Here is an 18823-nt window from a genome sequence, read left to right on the forward strand (position 1 = left end):
TCTCGGTCTTCCAAAGAATGATGGACCGAATGGTGGACCAGTATGGGCTGCGGGCCACATTTCCGTACTTGGACGACCAGCAGGACCACGGCGCCAACTTCCAGAAATTTCTCCAAACCGCCCAAGCCCTCAACCTCACTTATAACAAGGAGAAATGCGTTTTTCGCACAACCAGACTAGCCATCCTCGGCTGTATCGTGGAAGACAGAGTTTTAGGACCCGACCCCGACCGTATGCGCCCCCTCCTGCAACACCCCCCCCCCCCCCCCCCCCCCCCCCCCCCCACTGCCCCAAGGCCCTGAAAAGGTGTCTCGGGTTCTTTTCCTATTACGCCCAGTGGGTCCCCAACTATGCGGACAAAGTCCGCGCACTGATCAAGGTCACCATCCTCCCACTGGCGGCTGAGGCCCGCCAGGCCTTCAGCTGCATCAAGGCAAATATTGCCAAAGCCACGATGCGCGCGGTGGACGAGTCCGTCCCCTTCCAGGTGGAGAGCGACGCGTCAGAAGTCACCCTCGCCGCCACCCTTAACCAGGCGGGAAGGCCAGTAGCATTTTTTTCCCGTACCCTCAACGCCTCTCCTCGGTCGAAAAAGAAGCCCAAGCCATCGTGGAAGTTGTGCAGCACTGGAGGCACTACCTCGCTGGTAGAAGGTTTACCCTCGTCACCGACCAACGGTCGGTAGCCTTCATGTTCGATAATACACCGGGACAAGATCAAGAATGATAAGATCTTGAGGTGGAGGATCGAACTCTCCACCTATAATTACGATATAGTGTATCATCCTGGGAAGCTCAACGAGCCCCCAGATGCCCTATCCTGGCATGTACGCCAGCGCGCAAGATGACCGACTCTGGGCCATCCACGATGACCTCTGCCACCTGGGGGGGTCACACGGCTTCTCCACTACATCAAGGCCCGCAACCTGCCCTACTCCACCGAAGAGGTCAGGGCCATGACTAGGGACTGCCAAATCTGCGCAGAGTGCAAGCCGCACTTCTATCGACCGGATAAGGCCCACCTGGTGAAGGCATCCCGGCCCTTTGAGTGCCTCAGTATCGACTTCAAAGGGCCCCTCCTCTCCACCAACCGCAACACGTATTTCCTCAACGTCGTTGACGAGCTCTCCCGCTTCCCCTTTGCAATCCCCTGCCGCGACATGACCGCGGCCACCGACATTTAAGGCCCTACATAGTGTATTCACCTTGTTTGGTTTCCCCACTTACGTCCACAGTGACCGGGGCTCCTCGTTTATGAGCAACGAACTGCGTCAGTACCTGCTCGGTCAGGGCATCGCCTCGAGCAAGACTACCAGTTATAACCCTTGGGGAAACGGGCAGGTGGAGAGGGAGAACGGGATGGTCTGGAAGGCCGTCCTCCTGGCCCTACGGTCTAGGAATCTCCCAGTTTCCCACTGGCAAGAGGTCCTCCCCGACACGCTCCACTCCATTAGGTCCCTCCTTTGCACGGCCACGAACGAGACCCCTCATGACCGCCTGTTTGTTTCCCCCAGGAGATCCACCCCCGGGGTCTCGCTTCCATCCTGGCTGAAGACACCGGGGCCCGTCCTCCTCCGCAAACACGTCAGGAGCCATAAGTCCGACCCCCTGGTCGAGAGGGTCCAGCTCCTTCACACAAACCCCCAGTACGCATACATAGAACACCCCGACGGCCGACAGGATACGGTTTCCCTCCGGGACCTGGCACCCGCAGGTTCCACTACCACCGCCACTCCAACTTAGCCCCCCAACCTACGCCGCCCAGCACCCCTGCCCCTACATGGCACCCGCACCCCCTCCTGCCCCTCGTCCCCCCCCCTTCATCGACCCACAGGAACGAAGCTCCAGAAGATACGCTCCCGGAGTCCACGTCTGTGCCCGCACCAGCGACTTCACTACCCATGCCCGCACGGATGAGTTCGACACCCGGGCCAGCTGCAATACCAGAGCTTTGGCGATCACACCGCACGATCAGGGCGCCGGACAGGCTGAACCTGTGAACCCTTCACCCCCGGCGGACTTCAATTTTTTAACAGGGGGTGAATGTGGTGAACGTATTGTATTAACCATTCACCATGTATCTCACTGTATCACGCTGTTGCCCATGTGGGCTCCACCAATGGACTAGTGTACGACATTACATAGAATGTATCATGTTGGTGCCCTTGTGGGCTCCGCCCCTGGCTCCGTCCCTTGAGGGGAGGTATAAAGAGCAGCAGCCCTGTAGGCGGCTCTCACTAGCAGAGCAGTCGCAGACAGGCACTGTTCTCGTCACAGTTTACATCTACTCTCTGTTAAAGCCACAGTTTACATCTACTCTCTGTTTCGCGTGAATTGATGGTCACATCAGAATCATAGCATTTAGCTTCTTGTTTAAATACCCCATTCACCACCTTAAATCACTCGTGGCAGCAATGTGTACTATCTACAAAAAGCACTGCAGCAACTCACTATGCTTACTTTGACAGCACCTTCCAAACCCACAGCCTCTGCCGCCTAGAAGGACATGGGCAGCAGGTGCATGAGGACTCCACCATCTGCCAGGTATCCTCCAAGCCACGCACCATCCTGACATGGAAGTATATTGCCGTTCGTTTGCTATTGCTGGATCAAAACCAGGAACTCCACTACTAACAGCACTGTGGGACCTGCACCAGATGGACTGCAGCAGTTCAAGAAGTGGCTCAATGCCATCTTCTCATGCAAATTTAGGGATGGGCATAAAATTCTGATATTGTCAGTGAGGCCTAGGCCCCATGAAAAAAAAGGCACCCAAATCAAATGTGATGCATCCTCGTCTGCTAAAGGAAGTTACGAAGAAAATAATGGAGCCCTTGACTGAGATCTTCTAATCCTTATTATGAGTTCTAGGAGGGTGAAAAATATTACAGCTGTTCAATTTCCTGTTCAAAATAAATGGAGAAGGTTGATTCCGCCAACTATGGGCCAGCAAATCTAATGCCGATGATGGGGAAATTTGTACGGACAATATTCTGGTACAAAATTAATTGCCATTGGAGGAGATGAGTGAATCAATGAAAGCCAGTGTTGTATCTGTAAAACCTCAGATACTTTTGACCAGTTCAATTACTCAAAGGTTTACCTAGGTGTCTTTAATAATGAGGAGAAGAAACTACAAACACACATTAGAGTTCAACAGTATTTATTCAACACACAATTTACCTGTATACTAGCCATAAATATCATCTAGAGGTACCCAAGATTGGTTTATACTACCCATAAGGATGGCTTGGTAGGTTGTGGATCTAACCCATGAGCCCCTTGAGGCACAATCAATTTGGCTGGAGACGAAGTTGAATTCAAACTGAGGCTTTATTAGTATCAGAAGTGTGGTCTCCTACAGCAGCTGCGAAATGGCTGCGAGCTGAAGGCCACGCATATTTATAACCTGGCTCCTGGGCGGAGCTAGCATGCAGGGGCCCAGGTGAACCTGTAGTGCAGGTTCTACCGTACAACCCTTTATATAAGAACACAGCGGTTTAACCACACCCCTCTGGTTCTTCATCATGAAGGTGGTTCTCGCACGCTGTTTTTTTCTTCCTTCGTTTTGTGGTCAGTCGTCTTGATTGCCTCTGCGTGGAGTCTCCTGCTCCTGATGTGCCTCTGGTGCCTGTTTTTACCCCTTTCCTTTGTCCTTTTTGCCATTTCCTCTGACTTTTTGCCAATGATGCCTCAGGAGGGGGTCCTCAGCACCTAATGGTCCGGTTGATGACTGTTTGACAGGCCACCTGAGCCCATCCCAGGTGCCCATCTCTGGTTGTGTGGGCTGCACATAACCTGTTCCCATATAAGGTAACAGCAGAAACACTGGGTGACAGAAAGTCTGGCCCGGGCGGTGCTACTGACAAAAGACCTGTGCATATCAATAGCGTGTGATGATCTCCTGATTGTTGATTAATGGGGCAGGTCCAGATATTTTCTGGCAGCTTGTCTGTTGGTTGTATATTCAAACTTGGCCAGTTCGAATTCCCATGGTGCTGTGTGCTGGAGTGCCTGTGGCTTGTTTTAAAGTGCCCGATTCTTTAATTTAAAATACCCAATTTTAATCGGGCCTAAATCTAGGCCTTGTGAGGGTATCATATCTGCAAGGGTATGTTTCATGAAAAGCAGGCTGAACAAACTTGATTGAGTTATTTGTTGAAGTAATGGAGAGGGTTGATGTGGGTGCTGGGGTTATATAGATTTTCCAAAGACATTTGATGAAGTACTATCTAATAAACTTGTTAGCAAAGGGTTACCAAAGTAAGCTTGTTGGGCTGCCGCATTTCATCCTGTAGATGGTATACACTGCTGCCACCACGCGCTTATGGTGATGTTTAAGGTGGTGAATGGGGTGTTAATCAAGCAGGGTGCTTTGTCCTGGATGGTGCCGAGCTCCTTGAGTGTTGTTGGCGCTGTATTCATCCAAGCAAGTGGAGAATATTCCTTACAGATGATGAACAGGCTTTGGGTTACTGATAATATCTTCTGAAGTCTGCACATGTACAGAATAATGTGGAAAACCAGACTTTTCTGTCAGTGATTCTGACATTCCCCCACCCTATCCCCCTAAATTGCACATCCCTGGACATTAAAGGGCAATTTAGAATGGCCAATCCACCTAACCTGCATATCTTTGGACTGTGGGAGGAAACCAGATAACCTGGAGGAAACCTATACAGACACTGGGAGAAGGTGCAAACTCCACACACACACAGTCACCTGAGGCTGGAATTGAACACTGGTCCCTGGCGCTGTGAGGCGCCTGTGAAGCAACCACTGTGGCACCATGCTGCCTAAACATATTTTTTAGAAGTCTGTCTAAGACATTTTAACTTGTATCTTAATACAGCCGTAATCTTTTATTTTTCTATCCATATCAATGCCTTTAAATTCCAGGCTTGCAGTCTGTTTTAATATTTGACTTGATCGTCTGCTTTCTGTTTGCTGACAACATTGCTGCTGGACACCTGGAGCCCCCCAAGACATGTTGCCAGATTGAATCTGCTGTGAGGAAAGGGGAAGTCCATGCCTCAGTGTTAACTAGATCTTTGTAAACAGCTTTCTTTGAGGCCATTGGTGAACACTCACTTCGCTGCTTACCCTAAAATGTATCCCAGAATTGAAACCTATGGGATAAAAGGGACAGTGGTTGTGTGGTTAAGTAATTTTGTAGGAGACTGAGATTAGTGTGCATGGTTTTTTTCAGACTGCAGTGATATTTTCCATGGGTTGGTGTTGGGACAACTGCTCTAATTGAAATATGGACCTCAACCTTTGTGTACAAGGCATCATTTAAAATATTGCAGAAATGTTGTAAACTGGGAGGAAGGCAGTTACAGACTTCAAGAGAATGTTGACAGACTTGTAAAAGTAGCAGATGTATGGCAGATGAAATGTAATGCAAGAACATGTAATGTGACTCCTTTTGATAGGGAGAATGAAGAGAGCCAATATAAACTAAATTGCGCACTTTTTAGGGAGTACAAGAATACTGAGACTTGAGGATGTAAGTAAACAAGTTTTTGAAATTGACAGGGCATGCTGAAAAAGATGTTTAGCCATGCTGAATTCTTGGCTTTATAAATGGAGGCCTAAAGTACTGAAATAAGGAACTTGTGCTCAAACCTTATAAAACCCTAGTTAGTCCCCAGCTAGAGTATTGCATCTAATTCTGTGCACCACACTTCATGAAGATGTCAAGACCTTGGCTAGGGTGCAGTGGGAATTTAGGGAATGGAAAAACTTTAGTTATGTGGAGAGATTAGATAAACTGGGGTTGCTCTACTCAGAACAGTGACAATTTTATATCAAAATCATGACATTGTTCGATTGAGTAGAAACGTAGAAAATAAGAGCAGAATTAGGGGCCATTTGAATCTTCAAACCTGCTTCCCCATTCAATGTGATCATGGCTGATCCTGTATCTCAACATTATATCTTTCCTGCCTCCCCATATCCCGCCCCCCCCCCCACTCCTTGATTCTTTTAGCATCAAGAAAATCTATCTATTTCCTCCTTAAATATACTCAGTGACTTAGCTACCACAGCATCCTGTGTTGGAGAATTCCATAGGTTCACCATCCTGTGTGTGAAAAGCTTGCTCCTCGTAAATGGCCTATTCATTATCCTGAGACTGTGACCCCTTGTTCTAGACCCCCAACCAAGGGGAACATCATCTCTGCATCCAGTATGTCCAGCTTTGACAGAATTGTATACCTTTCAATGAGATCCCCTTTCATTTTGTAGTCCTAATTGACCCAATCTCTCCTCATAAGGCAATCCAGCCGTCACAGCAGTCAGTCTGGTGAACCATTATGGCACTCCCTCTATGGCAAGAATATCCTTGCTTAGGTAAGGAGACCAAACTGCTCACAGTGATCCAGGTGTGATCTCACCAAGGTTCTGTACAGCTACATTAAGACAGCCTTGCTGCTATACTCAAATTGTCTTGCAATAAAGGCCAACACATCATTTGACTTCCTAACTGCTTCCTGCACCTGCATGCTTGCTGTCAGTGTCTGTTGTAACATGGACATCCAGGTGCCTTTGTAGATCAACATTTCCCAATCTATCACAATTTAAATAATGCTCTGCTATTCTGTTTTTCCTACCAAATTGGATAACTTCACAATTATCCACATTATGTATTTACCCACACACTCAACTTGTCTGAATCGCCTTGAAACCTTCTTTTATCCTCCTCACCACTCACATTCCCACCAAGTTTTATATCGTCAGCAAACTTGGAAATATTACTCGTTAATCCTCAAAAAACTCTAGTAAATTTGTCAAACATGATTTCCCTTTCATAAATCCATGTTCACTTTGTCTAATCCCAAATAAATAAGCAGAAACAGTTTCCAGTGGCAGAATGGTTGCCAACCAGAGACCACAAACGTATAGCAACCAACAAAAGAACTGGGGTGATTTGAGGGAAAACAAATTTATGTACAGAGTTGTTATGATCTGGACTGCACTACCTTAAAGGGTGGTGGAAGCAGATTCAACAATGACTTTCAAAGGGAATTGGATAAACAGTTGGAAGGGAAAGTTTTGCAGCACTATGGGGAATGGAACTAATTGAATAGCTCTTTCAAAGACCTGGCGTCAGTACAATGGGCTGATTGACCGCTTGTGTTACGTTTCTGGAATGCTAATTTAAATGATTTCAGAAGTACTTTTAAGTGGAGCTCTATGCTAAGTTTTGCATTTCTTTGGTAAAACAGTATTTTTTTTCCTGGCAATATTTTCTGAATATACCTATTCTTCTGTATGCAATGGTTTTCAGATCTTACCCCTGATCACAGCACAAATTCATTTGATGCCACCTGGGAATACCAAATTGCAGCTCACACTGGTGAAATTCATTTACTGGGCTTTAATGCATATAGACAGAGAAGGGATGCAGGTAAGTGTAAAGATGTTTTCCTTCTCTTTCCGGAGATTCAATGTGGGGTTCAATAAGCAATTCTGAAAACAGTACCAGAAAAACTCAAAACAGCATGCCTTTGGGTGTTTTGGTATTTTATTTGCATGTAATATATATTGAAATACTTTCTTTAGTCATTGACAATCGTTTTTGGCCATGTCTAATATATAGCAATGTTTCAGGGCTTTTCTTGGTCAAGTTTATTTAGCATCTGATTTCTAGAAGAATTTTCACACATATTAAATACAGGAACCAAAAGATAATGTAGATATTATGTGATTAAAATGCAAACTTAAATACATCTTTTTAATCTTGATTTATGTTAAAAAAATATGTTGTTAAAAATAGGCTGGTAGCATGTGTGTTAAATAACCAAGTTAAAACCATATATATGGCAACTGAGTGTGAGGCTAATTGAGAGTTTTTGCTGAGATATGGGGCTGCATATGATGGGGACAGAAACAAAGCCAGCATGGAACCAAAATCAGAAAATACTGGACAATCACAGCAGGTCTGACAGCATCTGTGGAGAGAAAAGGGACCTATCTTTTCGAATCTGGATGACTCTTTGTTAAAGTTAGAGAGAACTGGGGTCAGATTTATACTGTAGGAGGTGGAGATTGACAGAGAACCATGTCAAGCATGGAAGCAACTCATTCCATGCCAGTCTGTCCCATATCTATAGCACCTTTTGGACAGGTTTAATAGCCTGCCACTGCTCCTGGGAGTTATGTCACAGATTGGTCATGAATTCACTGAAGGGCTAAATTACCTTCTGTCCTTATTTTGCAATGGAAAGGGAATTATGCAGCAAGCATTTATTCCAGTGAGAACTTGCTGGTACAATAACATTACTTTTCATCTGATGTCATAAAAATGTTTTCTATCTTAAAATGGTAGTGGATTACATAATTAGTTTGTGTAGTTAATTCTATTTAATATACCTGAACATTGTTATTTACTACAGGTTGAGCATCCCTTATCCGAAATTCTGAAAACAAAAGAATTCCCAAATCCGCACTTTTTTGAGCGTGCTGCATGTGTGCAGTTTCCAACGTGCATAGCACATGCGCAGTTCCCAACATTCCGCATGTACGCAGTTCCCAACATTCCGCATGTGCGCAGTCCCCAACATTCCACATGTGCGTAGTTCCCACGCGCACCGCACATACGCAATTCCCAATGTTCTGCACATGTGCAGCTCCCAACATTTTGCAAATGCGCAGTTCCCAGTTCACCTGCATGGGATATTCCGAAATCCAAAAAATTCCGAAATCCGATACACAAGGGATTTTCAACCTGTACTTTTAATTTAAAAAGTCGGTAATGATATAGTTACTAGCAACAATGCATATTGTTAATTGTTTAAAATTTGTAGCAGTGTTTTGTAATCATTGAAACTTTACTCTAGAAGACTATGATTACTTCAACTATGCGACGACTAGGAGAAGAACTGTTCCGAGGAACTGTGACCCAGGTTGTGCAGGGGAACCCTTCAGAGTCATTTGCAGAAACCAAACCCAAGGCATCTGCTTTCTTCAGGAGCTCTGATCTTAATGTCCGATTTTTATCAGCCCTCAGCATCCTCAAAACAATTACACAAGGTGTGCAGAAACTTTTCACGAGAAAGGAATTTGATTTATTTTTATAACTTACTAAGAGATCTACAGACAAAAACACAGATTCTGGCTGGCATTCTCTGTTCTGGAGCCTAAATGCTCTTGCCAATGGAGAATCAGGACAGGTCTCTGCTGGTATTGGGAGCGGGGCTCAGGTGTGAGTCTCACTCCTTAAACATGCAAGTATGTGCATGGTGGAGAGCTCTGGCTGCTATTTTGAGTGAGTGGCCCGATCCCGAGGTCTTGTGATAGGCCCTTCCTCCCCCGCCCACAACACTCATCCTGCCCATGTATTTCCCCCCCCCCCCCCCACTTCTCCATAGGAATGACAGGTCACTCCCCTCAGTAAGCACGCATATGTGGGCGACCTGACCCCCCTCCCCCCCCCCCCCCCCCCCCCCCACACAGCCCTCCACATCAGATGCCCCATCGGAGACCTCATTAGTCATCTCCTGCCTTGGAAAATAGGAAGTGAAACCACTTAGCTGCTTTTGATGTAGTGTTAATCATAACAAGAGTGTTTATAAATATACCATCAAAGCAGGGTAATGGCAATGCATTCAAGCGTGAAAGGAAATATAAATAAACAATTCACCAAGCGCCTGTGTCTGTACCATTAAAACTGTCAATCACTGACTAGTGAAATGTACTGCTGTGTGAAATTGAATGGAAGATTTGCATTTCAAAAACTGTCGGGGGATTTGTAGCCCTTACAAGTGTGCTTGGCTTTTCACAAAGCCTCTGGCACTTGTGACAGCTGCGCTGATGACGGAGTCGGAGCTTCGGGGGTGGGGGCAGACTGGCTTCAAGCCTGTTAATTGGATGCACATGCATGCTTAACATCCATTTGCATGTTCCTGTTGGCGCAGGGTGATAGTGAGCTGCCGCTGGCAGGGGATCAGAGCATAGCCAAGTGCAAAACCAGTTTTTCAGGTGACCTGCCATTCTCGGCCTGGTCGGGAATTCCAATGTCAGTGTCAGACAATGGTGAGTCCACCCCTCTGCCTTGCTTCAGGCACAATTGGAAGAGGCAGGACTAAGAAGTTCAGGTTCTGACTTTTTCTTTTCAACACAACATTTAAGTAAGTAATTTAAATTCAATATTTAGAATATTTTAGAAAAGAAGATTCACTTGGAACCATAAAGGTTTACAGCGTAGAAATAGGGCACTTACGGCATTGTATCCAAAACAAATTCCAAACCCTCCCCTTATTAATTCAAAATATATTACATTTCCTCTTAAAAATTACAATGGTCTCTGCCATAATCAGTTCCTATGGGAAAAGTGTGTTGTGCTGTAGCCACCTGCTGGGTAAAGACATTTCTCCTGACCCTTCTAATTCTTTTTTAGTGATAGTTTTAAATTGACCTTTAATTAGTGACTCCCCAACTAAGTTATTAATTCTTATGAATTCTTCATAATTTTCTTGTAAACTCTTTTAAATCTCTTAATTTTCTGTGCTCCATTGAAAATAGCCCCAGTATCTCAAGTCTCTCTTAATAACTATAGATTTCCATCCTGGCATTATACTGATGAATGTACATTGAACATGCCTCATGACTTTAATGCTTGTTCTATAGCAGCGTGCCTAAAACTGAATGCTGTACTTTAAATGTGTATTATCCAACATCTGTGCAAATGTACTATTTTACTCTTGCTCTGTATTCCTGTTTTATTTTTTTCAATAAATTTAGAGTACCCAATTTTTTTTTTCCAATTAAGGGGCAATTTAGCATGGCCAATCCACCAAACCTGCACATCTTTGGATTGTGGAGGTGAAACCGACGTAGACACGGGGAGAATGTGCAAACTCCACACGGACAGTGACCCAGGGCCGGGATTCGAACCCGGGTCCTCAGCACCATGAGACAGCAATGCTAACCACTGTACACGTGCTGCCCCCTTGCTCTGTATTCCTAATTGGGTTAGGATACCAGATCAAAACCCAACATTTGTTAGGGCCCGGACAAGAACCCCAAACAATTAGTGATGACTCTGACCAATAGGTATCTTTTATGTTAAAACAAACTTTAGGGCAGCATGATGTTGATAATTGTTTTTTCGCCACGCGACATGAGATTCCGAATTCGCCTACGGATGCAGACCAGTTACATCGCAAACTGTTTGGCGCCTGGCGCGGTTCCCATTTTTGGCCTCTTCCCACTATTCAGCAGCCTCGTTACGCTTGAGCACGAATGTAACGAGGCCAGAAGATCGCGCCCAATGTGTCTTTAACTTAGAAAAACGCAACAAACCACTTTGTAGAGTGCAAGAGAAACAAGCACTTAGCCAAAAAAAGAGAAATGAGTCCTTGGTCAAAGATTTGGATTTTAAGGGAGATCTTAAACGAGGACTCTGAGGCATTATCATTTATAAAACAAACTTAGAAAATATTTATTTAATATTTCTGCCGCATCTTCCTCCTCCACAATTAAACATCCTCATTCGTTCTGAGCAGCTGTACCCTCCTTAAATTTTTTTTGATTTTTATAAACTTAAAGAGCCCTATTTCCTTTTATCTGATGGAATTTTCTCATATTTATTTTCAGCTTTTCTTATCTGTTTACATCACTCCACTGTACTTTCTATATTCCTTGTGATTTAATTTGGTATCATTAGTGCCTTTCAATGATATATCTGCTTTTAAAGATTCAGCTTATTTTTAATTTCCCTGTGAAACACCAGACTTTGATCTATCCCCTAGAGTAATATATTTATTTTATCCTCTTAAAGTGTCACATTTGAAGATTTTCCACTGCTGATCCATTGACCTATTTGCTAAATGTTTTCCTGGCTAATTTGGACCGGAATCATATACTGCTAACTGTTACTGGCTTCCAGCCCAGCAAATTTATCTCTATTATCTTTTCCTGTTCTTTCTGTAAACCTAATGATGTTGCCCTTGCTATTTTCCAATGTTTCTGTTTTTGTATTGTCCCCTTCATTTCCCAGAAGCAAACCCGGCACTACCAAGCCGAAAGCTCTATTCACCAGAATTTCTTCCGATATGTCACTTCCAATATTTTTTTTAATGTTGACCGGAAATCCACAGAGCTGCCCAAAGGTCAGAAGCAGCGATTGCACTTGCGACAATTGTCAATGAAATTGACAGCTTGGTTTTTTAAAAGTCAACCTGAAGATTAGAAAATTCGAGTGCCATTCAAACCATCTGGGTTCCACCTTCATTTGCACTCTAACTCAAAGTCCTGTTGGGAAACTGGTAGGGTCTGCTCACAGTTTACCAATAAGGCAAAACTTTGGGCAATTGTTTAGAATTGTTGCTGGTTTCTTCAGGAGTTTTGGCCAACAAAGCCTCTAGCAATGCAAAGAATTAACGCAGGGCCTGTCATCACTCGCACAAGGATTTATGCAACAGCAACCCAAGTGCATTTTAAAAATTTTGTTAATGGGCAAGTTTTGCTTTTAGCAACTTTCATTTATGACTTGATTTCTGAAATTGGCACTCAATGCAAACTTTTGTCTTTGCACTTCATGGCACCATGAACATCCAAACAAATGGGCTTCCAAAATACAGATCGTTTTGCATAAATCTATCACACTGAGAATGGTACTGGAGTAGTTTAATGTCGCCAGTATGTTCTTCCCTTTTTGCCTTGAAAAGATGCTTGTGGGTCTGTAGCAGTCTTTGTTTTAATTTTTAAGAAAACCCCAAACAGCTGACGTGATTGATTACCTAATAATGACTACATTTCTTTCTGAGTTAATTGTATTCTTTTCATGCTGTTCAAGAAATTCTAACCCAATCAATATCAGAGATCCTAACTGGTAAAGTTGTTCACACCACGGACTAGCTGTCATGGGAAATGTCAAAATTCACATTGATATAGCAAAATAAAGAGTAATATTTTTATGCAAATGGTACTTCTCATTACTAGTGGATTATCTGGCTCAAGCTTTTGACATTCTTCTGAATGATCTGAAGACAGATGAAGGCAAAGCTTTGTTCTTGGAGTACCGGGCAATGCAGATTATTCTTTGTTACTTGAAACCTTCTAGTAAAAGTCTGCTATGCAGTGCTGTTGACATCATTCTACAGATGACAATGGAATCCAGTAAGTATATATATTTTCTACATTATAGCTGAGAATGGGCAGCACGGTAGCATGGTGGTGAGCACAATTTCTTCACAGCTCCAGGGTCCCAAGTTTGATTCCCTGCTGGGTCACTGTCTGTGCGGAGTCTGCACATTCTCCCCGTGTGTGCGTGGGTTTCCTCCGGGTGCTCCGGTTTCCTCCCACAGTCCAAGGATGTTGGTTTCTGTTATCTGGACCACTGGGAGCTCTTCCGGGGCAGGTGTGACCTATATAAGAAGGACGGGTTGCATCTAAACTGGAGAGGCATAAATATCCTGGCCGCGAGGTTTGCTAGTGTCACACGGGAGGGTTTAAACTAGTATGGCAGGGGGGGTGGGCACGGGAGCAATAGGTCAGAAGGTGAGAGCATTGAGGGAGAACTAGGGAATAGGGACAGTGGGGCTCTGAGGCAGAGCAGACAGGGAGAAGTTGCTGAACACAGCGGGTCTGGTGGCCTGAAGTGCATATGTTTTAATGGAAGAAGTATTACGGGTAAGGCAGATAAACTTAGAGCTTGGATTAGTACTTGGAACTATGATGTTGTTGCCATTACAGAGACCTGGTTGAGGGAAGGGCAGGATTGGCAGCTAAATGTTCCAGGATTTAGATGTTTCAGGAGGGATAGAGGGGGATGTAAAAGGGGAGGCGGAGTTGCGCTACTGGTTAGGGAGAATATCACAGCTGTACTGCGAGAGGACACCTCAGAGGGCAGTGAGGCTATATGGGTAGAGATCGGGAATAAGAAGGGTGCAGTCACAATGTTGGGGGTTTACTACAGGCCTCCCAACAGCCAGCGGGAGATAGAGGAGCAGATAGGTAGACAGATTTTGGAAAAGAGTAAAAACAACAGGGTTGTGGTGATGGGAGACTTCAACTTCCCCAATATTAACTGGGACTCACTTAGTGCCAGGGGCTTAGACGGGGCGGAGTTTGTAAGGAGCATCCAGGAGGGCTTCTTAAAACAATATGTGGACAGTCCAACTAGGGAAGGGGCGGTACTGGACCTGGTATTGGGGAATGAGCCCAGCCAGGTGGTAGATGTTTCAGTAGGGGAGCATTTCGGGAACAGTGACCACAATTCAGTAAGTTTTAAAGTGCTGGTGGACAAGGATAAGAGTGGTCCTAGGATGAATGTGCTAAATTGGGGGAAGGCTAATTATAACAATATTAGGCGGGAACTGAAGAACATAGATTGGGGGCGGATGTTTGAGGGCAAATCAACATGTGGGAGGCTTTCAAGTGTCAGTTGAAAGAAATTCAGGACCGGCATGTTCCTGTGAGGAAGAAGGATAAATATGGCAATTTTCGGGAACCTTGGATAACGAGAGATATTGTAGGCCTCGTTAAAAAGAAAAAGGAGGCATTTGTCAGGGCTAAAAGGCTGGGAACAGACGAAGCCTGTGTGGAATATAAGGAAAGTAGGAAGGAACTTAAGCAAGGAGTCAGGGGGGCTAGAAGGGGTCACGAAAAGTCATTGGCAAATGGGGTTAAGGAAAATCCCAAGGCTTCTTACACGTACATAAAAAGCAAGAGGGTAGCCAGGGAAAGGGTTGGCCCACTGAAGGATAGGCAAGGGAATCTATGTGTGGAGCCAGAGGGAATGGGCGAGGTACTAAATGAATACTTTGCATCAGTATTCACCAAAGAGAAGAAATTGGTAGATGTTGAGTCTGGAGAAGGGTGTGTAGATAGCCTGGGTCACATTGAGATCCAAAAAGCCGAGGTGTTGGGTCTCTTAAAAAATAGTAAGGTAGATAAGTCCCCAGGGCCTGATGGGATCTACCCCAGAATACTGAAGGAGGCTGGAGAGGAAATTGCTGAGGCCTTGACAGAAATCTTTGGATCCTCACTGTCTTCATGTGATGTCCCGGAGGACTGGAGAATAGCCAATGTTGTTCCTCTGTTTAAGAAGGGTAGCAAAGATAATCCAGGGAACTACAGGCCGGTGAGCCTTACTTCAGTGGTAGGGAAATTACTGGAGAGGATTCTTCGAGACAGGATCTACTCCCATTTGGAAGCAAATGGATGTATTGGTGAGAGGCAGCATGGTTTTGTGAAGGGGAGGTCGTGTCTCACTAACTTGATAGAGTTTTTCGAGGAGGTCACTAAGATGATTGATGCAGGTAGGGCAGTGGATGTTGTCTATATGGACTTCAGTAAGGCCTTTGACAAGGTCCCTCATGATAGACTAGTACAAAAGGTGAAGTCACACGGGATCAGGGGTGAGCTGGCAAGATGGATACAGAACTGGCTAGGTCATAGAAGGCAGAGAGTAGCAATGGAAGGATGCTTTTCTAATTGGAGGGCTGTGACCAGTGGTGTTCCACAGGGATCAGTGCTGGGACCTTTGCTGTTTGTAGTATATATAAATGATTTGGAGGAAAATGTAACTGGTCTGATTAGTAAGTTTGCAGACGACACAAAGGTTGGTGGAATTGCGGATAGCGATGAGGACTGTCAGAGGATACAGCAGGATTTAGATTGTGTGGAGACTTGGGCAGAGAGATGGCAGATGGAGTTTTATCCGGACAAATGTGAGGTAATGCATTCTTGAAGGTCTAATGCAGGTAGGGAATATACAGTGAATGGTAGAACCCTCAAGAGTATTGAAAGTCAAAGAGATCTAGGAGTAAAGGTCCACAGGTCACTGAAAGGGGCAACACAGGTGGAGAAGGTAGTCAAGAAGGCATACGGCACGCTTGCCTTCATTGGCCGGGGCATTGAGTATAAGAATTGGCAAGTCATGTTGCAGCTGTATAGAACCTTAGTTAGGCCACACTTGGAGTATAGTGTTCAATTCTGGTCGCCACACTACCAGAAGGATGTGGAGGCTTTAGAGAGGGTGCAGAAGAGAGTTACCAGAATGTTGCCTGGTATGGTGGGCATTAGCTATCATAGAATTTACAGTGCAGAAGGAGGCCATTTGGCCCATCGAGTCTGCCACGGCTCTTGGAAAGAGCACCCGACCCAAGGTCAACACCTCCACCCTATCCCAGTAACCCCACCCAACACTAAGGGCAATCTTGGACACTAAGGGCAATTTATCATGGCCAATCCACCTAACCTGCACATCTTTGGACTGTGGGAGGAAACTGGAGCACCCGGAGGATACCCACGCACACACGGGGAGGATGTGCAGACTCCGCACAGACAGTGACCCAAGCCGGATTCGAACCTGGGACCCTGGAGCTGTGAAGCAATTGTGCTATCCACAATGCTACCGTGCTATGAGGAGCAGTTGAATAAACTCGGTTTGTTCTCACTGGAACAAAGGAGGTTGAGGGGCGACCTGATAGAGGTCTACAAAAGTATGAGGCGCATAGACAGAGTGGATAGTCAGAGGCTTTTCCCCGGGGTCGAGGGGTCAATTACTAGGGGGCATAGGTTTAAGGTGAGAGGGGCAAGGTTTGGGTTGATGTACGAGGCAAGTTTTTTACGCAGAGGGTAGTGTGTGCCTGGAACTCGCTACCAGAGGAGGTGGTGGAAGCAGGGACAATAGTGACATTTAAGGGGCATCTTGACAAATACATGAATAGGATGGGAATAGAGGGATACGGACCCAGGAAGTGTAGAAGATTGTAGTTTAGTCGGGAAGCATGGCCGGCACGGGCTTGGAGGGCCGAAGGGCCTGCTCCTGTGCCGTACATTTCTTTGTTCTTTGTTCTTTGATGTGCAGGTTAGGTGGGTTGGCCATGCTAAATTGCCCTTAGTGTTCAAAATTGCCCTTGGTGTTGGGTGGGGTTATTCGGTTATGGGGATAGGGTGGAGGTGTGCAGTTGGGTAGGATGCTCTTTCAGAGAGCCAGTGCAGACTCGATGGGCCGAATGGCCTCCTTCTGCACTGTAAATTCTATGAAGGCCAGCAGCGCGGGTTCAATTCCCGTACCAGCCTCCCCGAACAGGCGCCGGAATGTGGTGACTGGGGGCTTTTCTGCACTGTAAATTCTATGATTAATAAGCCAAGAACTCCAAGTGAATCAGTCTTATTGGCACATTTTTACTTGTTTCCTATATGTTCCTCAGAATAGGATCCTTATAATTTACAAATCTGGCAACATGATTTCTAGAAAGGTGAGTGTAGTCACCTTTGGCAGTTCAGCCTTTGGTACAAAAACACAAGAACAATGTTCTTACCAATCTTTTTTTAAAAATTGAATTAGTAGGTTTCCTTTATAGTAAATATATGATGGTTTAATAAAGCTTAATTCTTTTTGTAAATGTTGCTTTCTTAATCAGCAATGTATATGCACTATTGATAATTCCTTATCTAATGATTTAGATTTGAACCCATGATTTTAAATACCATTTTTAAAGTCTGCTGCAAATATAATGGATGGAGTTAACTGTTGCACTCAGTCTCAAAATGACAGGCAGAAATTAATTTGCTCTTCTGTTGAGTAAACGTATACACGGGAATGCTACTGAATTGATAGGAAAATAATGTAATTCTTTATTCAGTTATGCTGTGTAGATACCAAGATATATGGGGCGGGATTCTCTACCGGCCAACGCTGAAATCGGGAAAGGCAATTGGGTGGAGAATCGGTTTTGACACCGAAATCATGGTGAACAGCAGGTTCTCATTTTCCCCGCGTCAATGCATTCTACTCCACGTGTACAATAAACGCCGTTTACATATCATTAGCAGGCCTGACCCAGTATTCTCCGGGGCCACCGCGATTCTCCACCTCCACTGGGGGGGAATTCCCAGCAGCAAGGTTCACTTGTGCTTTTAAAAATCAGAAACAGGTGCCGTGACTGATGAGGGAGAGGAGATCGGATACGGAAAGGCGCGACTGTGGTCTGCCGGTCCTAACACTGGCTGGGCTGGGGTGGGGGAATGGGCCATGGGGCCTGGGTGAACCCCCCCCCCCCCCAACCTCCATTGGACTGGTGGTATCCATGCATGGACCGTTATTGCCCTCGCCTGCAAGGCAGCCATCTTGCTGCGCACCCCACTGACCAGAGTGCCGCGGTCAGTATGGGTGCCCTTATCACAGCCTCCGCCCCCCCTGCACCAGCCGCCAGGGCATTAACGTGGCCTGGCCACATCAGCCCCTACAGGGGGCCACAGACACGGGCTGCGGAGCATACTGCTGGCAAGGGCAGCTCCAGACATCCATACCTTTGGCAGCAGGATTGGGCGCCAGGGCCAGAGGTCCCCACGGGGCAGGGCACCAATGGGGCCAGTGGGATGGGGGAGGGGTACAAGTGGGGACAGTGTCCTCTGTGCCAACCAGGGCCACAATGTAGCCCGGCTAACCTGGTTGGGCACATGGGAACGCATCATGCTAACATGTTGGCCTTTCAACCCCTGCAGACAATGGACATTGGAACGCAACCTGTAATGTGGCCTTCCCCCTAGTTTCTACAGCCCTGGGGAATGCACTGAGGTTGAACGAGCTGGAGCTGCTCAAGGAGGAGGAAGCTGCACCAGCGGAGCCTGCACCAGAGGATCAGGAGGCACCCGGTGAAGATGGAAGAGCGAGCCGTCCAATAGGACAAGGAAGAGGTGCAAAGAAAGCGCTGCACGAGGCCTTTGCGTGCATCAGAAGCGTCAGGTCATTTGAGGACCTGCCGGACCAGGCAAACCGTCGAAAACTCTGGCTAAGCAAGGGAACAGTCCAAATACTGCCGGATCATGGGGTGATCGATGGGATGCATGCTGTCCTACCAGCA

The 18823-nt window shown here is 45.8% G+C and overlaps 1 protein-coding gene across 3 annotated transcripts in view; it reads left to right on the forward strand.

Moving 5' to 3' along the window:
• LOC140391804 (coiled-coil domain-containing protein 138-like) overlaps nt 1-18823 on the forward strand; it is a 183847-nt gene that overhangs the window by 149181 nt on the left and 15843 nt on the right. The window contains exons 11-13 of one of the 3 annotated variants that reach the window (XM_072476701.1): nt 7291-7410; nt 8843-9035; nt 12948-13124. In XM_072476701.1, coding sequence (XP_072332802.1) covers nt 7291-7410; nt 8843-9035; nt 12948-13124 — 490 coding nt within the window. The remainder of the gene's footprint in view (nt 1-7290; nt 7411-8842; nt 9036-12947; nt 13125-18823) is intronic. The other 2 variants (XM_072476702.1, XM_072476703.1) reach the window with 2 other exon arrangements.

This window comes from Scyliorhinus torazame, chromosome 15 (assembly GCF_047496885.1).
Source record: "Scyliorhinus torazame isolate Kashiwa2021f chromosome 15, sScyTor2.1, whole genome shotgun sequence".
Taxonomy (NCBI): domain Eukaryota; kingdom Metazoa; phylum Chordata; class Chondrichthyes; order Carcharhiniformes; family Scyliorhinidae; genus Scyliorhinus; species Scyliorhinus torazame.